Source organism: Phocoena sinus, chromosome 5 (assembly GCF_008692025.1).
Source record: "Phocoena sinus isolate mPhoSin1 chromosome 5, mPhoSin1.pri, whole genome shotgun sequence".
NCBI classification, from domain to species: domain Eukaryota; kingdom Metazoa; phylum Chordata; class Mammalia; order Artiodactyla; family Phocoenidae; genus Phocoena; species Phocoena sinus.
Window position 1 is genome coordinate 126767460 of NC_045767.1, and position 12060 is coordinate 126779519.

Consider the following 12060-nt stretch of genomic DNA (forward strand, 5'->3'; position numbering starts at 1 on the left):
ACCATGAAAAGATTTTATTGATGAAATATTTAGTCATTATATACAAAGAAACAATAAGAACTGATGACAATATTTATTTTTTAATCCATGAGTAATAAAGGGAAGAATAAGATCTATAGAAAATCAGACCTGAATCTCCATGCCATTCATTTTAAAAAACAAACAAACAAGCAACAACCACCAATAACAGGTAGCTACTTCCTTTTTGAACTCATGTGGGAGAAAGAAGATGGAAAAATCTACTTCCTCTTCAACTCATTTGTTTTTCTTCTTATTATGCTTAAATGAATCTTTTTTCTCCCTCTCTTAGGATCAGATGTTTAAGGAGCTACTCACATGTGATGCATCTCATCTTCTGCAAGATTTAGACACATACTTAGGGGAAAAAGAGTGGCTTATTGGTAACTCTGTGAGTACGTTTTACATCTTAAAAAAATACAAGCATATACATATATGGATAAACCAAAAACTTTATAAAAATGTATTGAAAAAAGTGTTACTCATAGGGACGGAGTAGGTTAGAGAGCAGGGACAAAAGCTAAACTTCTCTGAATAAAACTTTTTCAGTGGAGTTAACTTTGGAAACATGAACTAAAATATTTTATATAATTATATAACAACAACAAAAACATTTTAAAAAGCTATCACTGACAAACTAAAGCAAAGTGAAACAAATGAACTTGTGTCAAATTGGTGCACAGGGTATGTGGAGAAGTACCTGTGGCCTCTATTAGTGAAACACTATCTTAAGAAATATCGTCATTTTTAAAAACACAGTGATTTGACTATACATCTCATTATAGATATTTTCTCGGGACAAAAAAATAATAATTGTACACCAGTTTCAGTTCACGATGTACTTTTTCTTAAGGTAAAGACAACAAGCATCTTGTGTCTCTTTTTCTCGAAAAAATGACCAGTCTAGTTGTTCTGGCCACCCTTTGGACCCAGATTCTGGTCTCTAAATACTAAAAGTAACCAGAACTTCTTGGAGAAACAGCTCATTCTCAGTTTGGGACAGGAAATGTAAAACATGAGCCGGGAATACTTTGACATAATAGAACCAAATAAATTATCACAAACCCCCCCACACACACCACCAGAGTTGTGTCAGAACGACTTAGCAGTCAATTTGTAGAAGCTCTCACTGGCCAAAGATGAGAAAATTCAAGCCACAATAAGAATATTAACTGCAATGGATTGAAACAAATCAAAATGAATGAATCCATGAGTTTATGACAACCACCATCACCAAATACACACACACACACACACACACACACCCCTCAAAACCAAACAAAGCTTCATTGGTGACTTTTAGAAGATGTTATGGAGCCAAATTATTACAAATTTTCATTGACTTATGATGGGATTATGTCCCAATAAATCCATCGTAAATTGAAAATATCGTTAAGTCAAAAAATACACCCAACCTACTAAGTATCATAGCTTAGCCTAGCCCACCTTAAATTTGCTCAGAACACTTACATTAGCCAACAGTTTTGGGCAAAATAATCTAACACAAAGCCTTTATAATAAAGTGTTGAATATCTCACGTAATTTATTGAATATTGTAGTGAAAGTAAAAGACAGAATGGTTGTATGGGTACAGAATGATTGTAGGTGTATTAGTTGTTTACCCTCCTGATTATGTGGTTCACTGCCACTGCCCAGCATCATGAGAGAGTACCATACAGCATATCACTAACCTGGGAAAAGATCAAACTTCAAAATTCAAAGTGCAGTTTCTACTGAACATGTGTCACTTTTGCACCGTGGTAAAGTCAAAAAATTGTAAGCTGAACCGTCATAAGCTAGAGACTGTCTGTATTCCGAAAACTTAAAAACAAAAAAGTTGAGGGGTTTGAATAAAGCATTTATCGTGCCATTCCTATGCCAATTATACCTCAAGATAAAAAAAAATTGATGGACAACGTTTGCCTACATAAAGGTATTCTAGTTAATAAGGAAAGAGGACTTCCCTGGTGGTCCAGTGGTTAAGAATCTGCCTGCCAATGCAGGGGATACAGGTCTGATCCCTGATCTGGGAAAATCCCACATGTCACAGAGCAAATAAGCCCATGCAGTGCGCCACAACTACTGGAGTCTGTGCACCGCAACTACTGAGCCCACATGCTCTGGGGCCCTCGTGCTGCAACTACTGAGCCCGCGTGCCGCAACTACTAAAGCCTGTGTACCACAACCTAGAGTAGCCCCTGCTTGCCGCAACTGGAGAAAGCCCAAGTGCTGCACGGAGACCCAGCGCAGCCAATAAATAAATAAACAAATAAACAAGGAGAGTTTAAAATAAATCATCACCATTTTCCAACCCATGATGAATCAATGGATCTAAGCATTGACTATCAACAATTGTTAATATCACAAAAAAGGAGAGAACCAGACATTACGGGCCTACTGACAGAGGAGTGCACTGCCCCCTATGAAGTAGTCTTGCCAAGAGAAAAATCAAATCTAAATCTAATTTAGAAGCTGTGGTAAGCTGGGGTCCCTGCTTTCAAGGAGACTCCATTCTAGGAGACGAGATACTGCTTTTTGACATGCTCTTGTGACTTATTTTAATCACTGTCTGCTGAGTCCTGAGGAGACAGAGAAGCAAACTTGCCATATCTTTTATGTTCCTTTCTCTGCCCTTATTGATTGAACAGTTTCTAAGAATGTAAAATATTTTTTTCCTTCTGCTTTTTATTAAAATTCCTTTGTAACCTATCTCCTAACCCCATCTCTTAGTGCTCTCTCCCTTCCTCAAAGTGTCCCAAACACTCTGGTGTTTTGTTTTTTCCTCGGACACAAGTCATACTCCCACCTAAGAGCCTTTACACTTGCTCCTCCTTCTGCCTGAAATGTTTAATCCCCAAATCACTGCATGTCTGGATCTTTTTATCATCATTCAAGCCTTAGCTTAAATGTCACCTCTTAAAGAACTTCTCTCCCTGATCACTTGAGACTCCTTCTCATCACTCTACTTTGTCTATATCACCTTTATCACTTTACGATTCTTTTGTTTTTAATTGAAGTATAGTTGATGTACAATATTATATGTCACTGGTGTACAATATAGTGATTCAAAATTTTAAAGATTATACTCCATTTATAGTTATTATAAAGTATTTGTTATTTTCCCCATGGTGTACAATATATCATTATAGCTTATTTTATACATAATAATTTTTATCTCTTAATCACCTACTCTTATATTGCCCCTCCCCCTTCCCTCTTCCCACTGATAACCACTAGTTTGTTCTCTATATCTGTGAGTGTGCTTCTTTTTTGTTATATTCACTAGTCTGTGCTATTTTTTAGATTCTGCATATAAGTGATATCATACAGTATTTGTCTTTCTCAGTCAGACTTATTTCACTTGGCATAATATACTCCAAGTCCATCCATGTTGCTGCAAATGGCAAAATTTCATTCTTTTTATGGCCAAGTAGTATTCCATTTATATGTATACCACATCTTCTTTATCCATTCATCAGTTGATGGATAGGTTGCTTAGGTTGCTTCCTTATCTTGGCAATTGCAAATAATGTTGGTATGAACATTGGGGTGAATGTATCTTTTCAGATGAGAGCTTTCATCTTTTCCAGATATGTACCCAGGAGGAGAACTGCTGGGTCATATGGTAGTTCTATTTTTAGTTTTTTGACAAACCTCCCTACTGTTTTCCACAGTGACTGCTCCAATTTACATTCCCACCAACAGTGTAGGAGGGTTCCCTTTTCCTTTTTCTCCACATCCTCAAAAACATTTGTTATTTGTGTTCTTTTTGATGATAGCCATTTTGACAGGTGTGAGGTGACAATCTCATTGTGGTTTTGATTTGCATTTCCCTGATACTTAGTGATGTTGGGCATGTTTTCATGTGCCTGTTCGCCATCTCCATGTCCTCTTTGGAAAAATGTCTATTCAGTTCTTCTGCCCATTTTTTGTTTGTCTTTTTGTTATTAAATTGTATGAACTGTTTATATACATTGGATATTAACCCCTTATCAGTCATTTGCAAATATTTTCTCCCATTCAGTAGGTTCTTTTCATTTTGTCAATAGTTTCCTTTGCTGTGCAAAAGCTTTTACATTTAATTAGGTCCCATATTTTAATTTTGCTTTTATTTCATCTGCTTTAGGAGACAGATCCAAAAGATATTGCTACGATTTATGTCAAAGTGTATTATTCTATGTTTTCCTCTAGGAGTCTTGTGGTTTCTGGTCTTACATTTATGTCTTTAATACACTTTGAGTTTATTTTTGTACATGGTGTTAGAGAATATTTTAATTTCATTCTTTTACATGTAGCTGTCCGGTTTTCCCAGACCCACTTATTGAAGTGACTGTCTTTTCTCTATTGTATATTCTTGCCTCCTTTGTTATAGATTAATTGGCCATAAGTGTGTGGGTTTATTTATGGGCTCTCTATTCTGTTCCATTGATCAATGTGTCTGTTTTTGTGCCAGTACCATACTGTTTTGATTATTGCAGCTTTGCACTATAGTCTAAAGCCAGAGCGTGTGATTCCTCCAGCTCAGTTCTTCTTTCTCAAGATAGTTTTAGCCATTCAGGGTCTTTTGTGTTTCCATACAAATTTTTAAATTATTTGTTCTTATTCTGTGAAAAATGCCTTGGTATTTTGGTAGAGGTTTTATTGAATCTGTAGATTGCCTTGGGTAATATGGTCATTGTAACAATATTAATTCTTCCGTCCAAGAATATAGTATATCTTTCCATCTGTTTTTGTCATCTTCAATTTCTTTCATCAGTGTCTTACAGTTTTCCAAGTACAGGTCTTTTACCTCCTTAGGTATGTTTATTCCTAGGCATTTTATTCTTTTTGATGTGATGGTAAAGGGGATTGTTTCCCTAATTTCTCTTTCTGATAACTCAGTGTATATAAATGCAACAGATTTCTGTATAATAATTTTGTATCCTGCAACTTTACCAAATTTATTGATGAGCTTTAGTAGTTTTCTGGTGGAGACTTTAGGAATTTCTATGTAGAGTGTCATGTCATCTGCAAACAGTGACAGCTTTACTTCTTCCTTTCCAATTTCTATTCCTTTTAATTTCTTTTGCTTATCTCACTGCTGTGACTAGGACTTCCTAAACTATGTTGAATAAAAGTGGCAAGAGTGGGCATCCTTGTCTTGTTCCTGATCTTAGAAGAAATGCTTTCAGTTTTTCCCCATTGAGTATGATGTTAGCTGTGGGTTTGCCATATGTGGCCTTTATTATGTTGAGGTAGGTTCCCTCTGTGCCCACTTTCTGGAGAGTTTTTATCATAAATGGATGTCGAGTTTTGTCAAAAACTTTTTCTACATCTATTGAAATGATTATATGGTTTTTATTCTTCAGTTTGTTAATGTGGTGTATCACACTGATGACTGACTTGTGGATACTGAAAAATCCTTGCATCCCTGGTATTTTGCTAGTATTTTGTTGAGGATTTTTGCATCTATGTTCATCAGTGATATTAGCCTGTAATTTTCTCTTTTTGTAGTATATTTGTCTGGTTTTGGTATTGGGGTGATGCTGGCGTCACAGAATGAGTTCAGAAGTGTTCCTTCCTCAAGAAATTTTTGGAATAGTTTGAGAAGGATAGATGTTAACTCTTCTCTAAATTTTTGGTAGAATTCATCTGTGAAGCCATCTGGTCCTGGACTTTTGTTTCTTAGTTTTTAAATTACTGATTCAGTTTCAGTATTGGTAAAATTTTAAATTAATTTTTATTGGAGTATAGTTGCTTTACAATGTTGTGTTAGCTTCTGCACAGCAAAATGAATCAGCCATACATATACATATATCCCCTCCATTTAGGACACTTCAGTTTATTAAGTAGAGTTCCCTGTGCTATACATTATGTTCCCATCAGTAGTCTATTTTATACATAGTATCAATAGTGTATATGTGTCAATCCTAATCTCCCAATTCCTCCCACCCCACTCCTTTCCCCCTTGGTATCCATAGATTTGTTCTTTGTGTCTCTATTTCTGCTTGGCAATTAAGGTCATCTATACCATTTTTCTAGATTCCACATATATGTGTTAATCTGTCATACAGAGTGAAGTAAGTCAGAAAGAGAAAAACAAATATCGTATATCAGTACTGGTAATTGGTCTGTTCATATTTTCTACTTCTTCCTGGTTTAGTCTTGGGAGATTGTACCTTTGTAAGAATTTGTCCATTTCTTCTAGGTTGTCCATTTTATTTGCATATAGTTGTTTGTAATGGTCTTTTATGATCCTTTGTATATCTGTGATGTTGGCTGTAGCTTCTTTTTCATTTCTGATTTTATTGATTTGGGCCCTCTTCCTTTTTTTGTTGATAAATCTGGCTAAAGTTTTATCATTTCAAAGAACCAGCTTAGTTTCATTGATCTTTTCTAATTTTTTTTGTCTCTATTTATTTCTGCTCTGATCTTTATCTGATTTTTTTCCTTCTACTAACTTTGGCTTTTGTTTGTTCTTTTCTCTAGCTCTTTTAGGTTCAAAGTTAGGTTGTTTTGAGATTTTTCTTGTTTTCTGAGGTAAGCTTGTATCACTATAATCTTCTTAGAACTGTTTTTTCTGCATCCCATAGGTTTTGGATTGTCGTGTTTTTGTTTTCATATATCTCTAGGTATTTTCTGATTTCCTCAGTGATCCATTAGTTGTTTAGTAGCATATTGTTTAGCCTCCACGCTTTGCGTTTTTTTTTGCAGCTTTTTTCTTCTAGTTGATTTCTAGCCTCATAACATTGTGGTCAGAAAGATGCTTGATATGATTTCAATTTTCTTAAATTTACCAAGGCTTGTTTTGTGGTCTAGCATGTGTTCTATCCTGGAGAATGTTTCATATGCACTTGGAAAAAATGTGTATTCTGCTGCTTTTGAATGGAATGCTCTATAAATATCAATTTCTCCTTTTATGTCTTAATATTTGCCTTATGTATTTAGGTGCTCCTATGTTGGGTGCACGGTGTATATATAGTTACAATTCTTATTGGATTGATCCCTTGATCAATATGTACTGTCCTTTTTTGTCTCTTGTAACAGTCTTTATTTTTTTTATTTTTTGCTGTACGCAGGCCTCTCATTGCTGTGGCCTCTCCTGTTGCAGAGCACAGGCTCTGGGCGCGCAGGCTCAGCGGCCATGGCTCATGGGCCCAGGCGCTCTGCAGCATGTGGGATCTTCCCGGACCAGGGCACGAACCCATGTCCCCTGCATTGGCAGGCAGACTCTCAACCACTGCGCCACCAGGGAAGCCCATAACAGCCTTTAAAGTCTGATATAACTATTGCTACTCTGGCTTTCTTTTGATTTCCATTTGCATGGAATATCTTTTGCCATCCCCACACTTTCAGTCTGTGTGTCTTTAGATCTGAAGTGAGTCTCTTGCAGGCAGCATATATATGAGTCTTGTTTTTGGATCCATTCAGCAACTCTATATCTTTTGGTTGGAGTATTTAGTCTATTTACATTTAAGGTAATTACTGATATGTATGTTCCCATTGCCATTTTATCAATTGTTTTGGTAGGTCTTTCTTCCCTTTTTCTTTTCTCTTGTGATTTGATTACCATCTTTAGTGTTATGTTTGGATTCCATTTTTCTTTTCTATAATAGATTTTTTGTTTGTGATTACCATGAGGTTTTTATATAGCAGTCTCTCTCTCTGTATATATTTATGATTGTTTTAAGCTGTGATCTCTTAATTTCAAATGCATTTTAACAACACTGCAATTGTACTCTCCTTCCCTCATGATTACTGTTTTTGATATCATATTTTGCATCTAGGTGTTTTGTGTATCCCTCAACTGCTTATTGTGGACATTGATGATTTTACTACTTTTGTCTCTTTTTTTTTTTGGCCACACCCCACAGCATGTGGGATCTCAGTTCCCCTACCAGGGATCAAACCCGTGCCTCCTGCATTGGAAGGCAGAGTCTTAACCACTGGAATCCCAGGGAAGTCCCCACTACTTTTGTCTTTTAACATTCCTACTAGCTTTGTGTGTGGATGATTTCCTACATTTATTGTATGTTTGAAACCAGTGAGCTTTTTCATTTTGTAATTTTCCTGTTTCTAGTTGTGTCCTTATCTTTTTTGCCTAGAGAATTTACTAACATTTGTTGTAAAGCTCGTTTGAGGGGCTAAACTCTTTTAGCTTTTGCTTGTCTGTAAAGCTTTTGATCTCTCCATCAAATCGGAATGAGAGCTTGCTGGGGAGAATATTCTTGGTTATAGGTTTTCCCCTTTCATCACTATATATATATAAGAGATATATATATAATGTGCCCCTCCCTTCTGGCCTGCAGAGTTTCTGCTGAAAAATCATCTGACAGCCTTATGGGCGTTTCCTTGTATGTTACTCTTCACTTTCTCTTTGCTGTTTTTAATATTTTCTTTATCCTTACTTTTTGTAATTTTAAATACAACGTCTCTTCGTGTGTTCCTCTTTGGGAACACACATCCTGTATGGTACTCTCTGTGCTTTCTGGACTTGGTAACTGTTTCCTTTCCCAGATTACGGAATTTTTCAGCTACTATGTTTTCAAATATGTTCTCAGTCCCCTTTTCTCTTTCTTCTTCTGGGACCCCTATAATGCGAATATTAGTGTACTTCATGTTTTCCCAGAGGTCTCTTAAACTGTCCTCATTTTTCTTCATTTTTCTGTTCAGCATCAGTGATTTCTACTACTCAGTCTTCCACCTCATTGATCCATTCCTCTGTATCATTTAGTCTACTGTTTATTCCTTCTAGTGTATTCATTTTAGTTACTGTATTCTTCATCTCTGTTTGGCTGTTCTTTATATTCAAACTCTTTGTTAAAAACTTCTAACTTCCCTGTGCATCAATTCTCCTTCTGAGTTCATTGATCTTCTTTATGATCATTACTCTGAACTCTTTCTTGGGTAGGTTGCTTATCTCCATTCATTTAGTTCTTCTAGGGTTTTATCTTGTTCCTTTGTCTGGAGCATGTTCCTCTGCTGCCTTATTTTGTCTAAGTTGCTATTTGTATTTTTATGTATCTGGTAGGTTACATTTCCCAAACTTGGAAAAGTGGCCTTCTGTAGGAGACGTCCTATGTGTCCCAGCAGGGCACTCCACTTTTGTCACCCAAGCTATATGCTCTAGGGTTTCCCCAGGAGGGCTGTGAGGGTCTTTCTATTGTGGTCAGCAGGCTATGTGGGTGGTCTGGTAGGCTTGGTTTGTCCCTAGTCTTATTGGTTGCCAGGCCTTGCCTTGTATGGAGGCTGCTGGTTAGTGGGGCCTGGTCACAAGAGGGCTGATTTCAGAACCCCAGGGGGTCCTGGGGCTAGTGCTGGCTCACTGGTGGATGGAGCCGGGATCCAGAAGACTCCGTGGCTGTTCCTGTCCACTGGTGGGTGAAGCTAGGTCCAGGGGTTAGTGCTGGACTATTGGCAGTCACGACTGGTCCTGGAATGTGGGAATCTTGCTGCAGGGCCCAGGGATCCTAGAGCTGGTGTCAGATTGCTGTGGAGGGGGGGGAGGCAGTTCTTGATACAGTTGGGTCTGGGGTCTGGGGTGTCCCACAGCTTGTGTTGGCCTGCCAGTGGGCAGAGCCAGGGCCCAGCTGGTCCCAGGGCAGGGTCTGGCCTGCTGTGGGCAGGCTGGGTCCAGAAGCTGTGGAATTGTGGTTTTCTTGCATCTGGTGTCTGCCCGCTGGTTGGATGAGTCTGGTCTAGAGGCTAATGCAGGCTTCCTGAGCGCAAGGCCAGCACCTGCCTATTGGTGGCTGGAGCTGGGTCTTGACCCTCTAGTGGGAAGGGCCAGGTCTAGAGGCATGTCTCGAGTGGCTCTGGGCTCCAGAAGTCTTTAGGTAGCCTGTCTGTTGATGTGTGGGGCTGTGTCCTCCCCCACCCCACCCCCAGTTAGTTCTTTGGTTTGAAGCTCCCCAGCACTGTTGCCTACAGGCTGTTGGATAGGGCCAGGTCTTGGCACTCATGAGCTGGAGGGAGGATCCTACAATGGTGCCTACATGGTAGAAAGCTGCCAAATATGGCTGCTGCCAGTTTCTATGTCTCTAGTTTGAGCTGCAGCTGCCTCCTTGACTCTCCAAGACCAGCAAGTAGGTCAGGCCCCTATTAAATTGCTGCTTTTGCCCTGGGTCCCGGTGTGAGATTTTATGGGCATCCTTTAAGTGTGAAGTTTCTATTTCCCCTAGTTCTTTGGAACTCCCCAAATTAAGTCCTTCTGGTCTTCAAAGCCAAATGCTCTGGGGGTTTGTCTTCCTGGTGCAGGACCCCTGGGCTGGGGGGCCTGACATGGGGCTTAGAACTCTTACTCCTATGGGAGAACCTCTGCAGTATAAGTATTCTTGTTTGTGGATTGCCCACCTGGGGGTAAGGGACTGGATTATATTGTGAGTCAGCTCCACCTACCCATCTCGTGTGGTTCCTTCTTTATGTCTTTAGCTGTAGAAGATCTTTTCTGGTAGATTCTGGTCTACTTCATCGATGGCTGTTCTGCAGACACTTGTGACTTTGGTGTGCCTGTAAGAGGAGGTGAGCTCAGGGCCTTTCTACTCCGCCATCTTGGCCGATCCCCTGTACCACACTTGATGTTTGTCTTCCTGCTTCTGAAGTAAAAGCTGCACCAGAGAAGGGGCTTGCATCACATCTTGCTCTCTAGTCACAGGAGCTAGACCTGTACAGGGCACATAGTAGGTACTCCATAAATATTTGCTGACTGAACTCTGAATCCTCTAACCAGTAGACTCTCCTAGTTGACAGGTGTTTAGTAAGCAAGTTCATAAAACACTAGAAATCAGCATTATTAAATTCCAAACAAAAGGAAAACTAAGAATAATCCATATTTAAACTTCATTCTTTGATTTATATGGAGGCAAAGTAATGTCATCCAGATTAGTATCTAGTCATAAAAGAACAAAACAAGTGTACAAATTAAAAAAAAAACAGGTATACAAGAGTAGGCCTATGCTGCCATCATCCTAATACTGTCCAGTGGCCAATCTTAGGGTTACACTAATGGTCAGACATGTCTTCTGATGTGATTCAATATAATGTATGCTAGCCAAAAATATGTAACTTGAAACTATGAACTCTCTAAAGATAACTTGCACTCTCTTCCTTTTTACTCTGCCATATAAAGGAACCGATGAAATAATCATAAAGATCCTGAAGACAGGACATTCTGCAGGACTAGTGTGGAATCTTCAATAATTCAGTGACATGGGAAAAAAAAGGGTACTGTTGTGAATTGAGAGTTAAAGGACATAACCAGATGAAATGCATGGTCCTGGAATGGATCCTGCTTTATCCTATAAAGGACATTTTTGGAACAGATGGAAAAGTAATGATGGTGTGTTAAATGAGATGAAAATGTATTGTCACAGGGAGATGGAGATTGAATCAAGTTACAAAAGAGCATGTACTGTAAGATCTCATTTTAGTAAAAATACACACACATGCATAAAAAAATACCATATACAGAGGTGTTAATGTGAGTAACCTCTGTGTTGGGAGTATGGTGTTATCTATAATTTTCTATAATACACGCATTCTGCTTTTGTAATAACATTATTTTGAATTAAAAATAAACTATTTTTAGATTAAGAAGTTAGGCCTTTTATGTTCTAATGAAAATTTGTTTCCTTTAAACTAGGTAACTTGGGCAGATTTCTACTGGGAAATTTGCAGTACCACACTTTTGGTCTTTAAACCTGATTTGTTGGACAACCATCCCAGGCTGGTGACATTACGTAAGAAAGTCCAAAGCATTCCTGCCATAGCCAACTGGATAATGAGGAGGCCCCAAACCAAACTCTAGGTGATGCCTGCTGCCTCCCAACTTCGTTATTCTTCACAGCATCACTCTCATCAGATACGAAGCTACCTCAGCATGCTGCATAACCTGCACACTCCCCTCCCCAGCTCCATCAAGACTTTCACTTCTGCCATATTCTGCTTATCAAAAAAAAAAAAGGGAAAAAAGGGTGGGGGAGAAAAGGGTTTTGTTTCCAGTATCCTTTTTATTCAGAATAGCTTCACATTATTTATAACTGAAGAAAAATAGTTTCCAGTACA

The 12060-nt window shown here is 38.5% G+C and overlaps 1 protein-coding gene across 1 annotated transcript in view; it reads left to right on the forward strand.

Annotated features, from left to right (window-relative positions):
• The window catches only part of HPGDS (hematopoietic prostaglandin D synthase), a 28837-nt gene extending 16777 nt beyond the window's left edge, over positions 1 to 12060 (forward strand). The window contains exons 4-5 of the mRNA XM_032633037.1: positions 311 to 409; positions 11639 to 12060. Coding sequence (XP_032488928.1) covers positions 311 to 409; positions 11639 to 11803 — 264 coding nt within the window. The 3' untranslated portion in view covers positions 11804 to 12060. The remainder of the gene's footprint in view (positions 1 to 310; positions 410 to 11638) is intronic.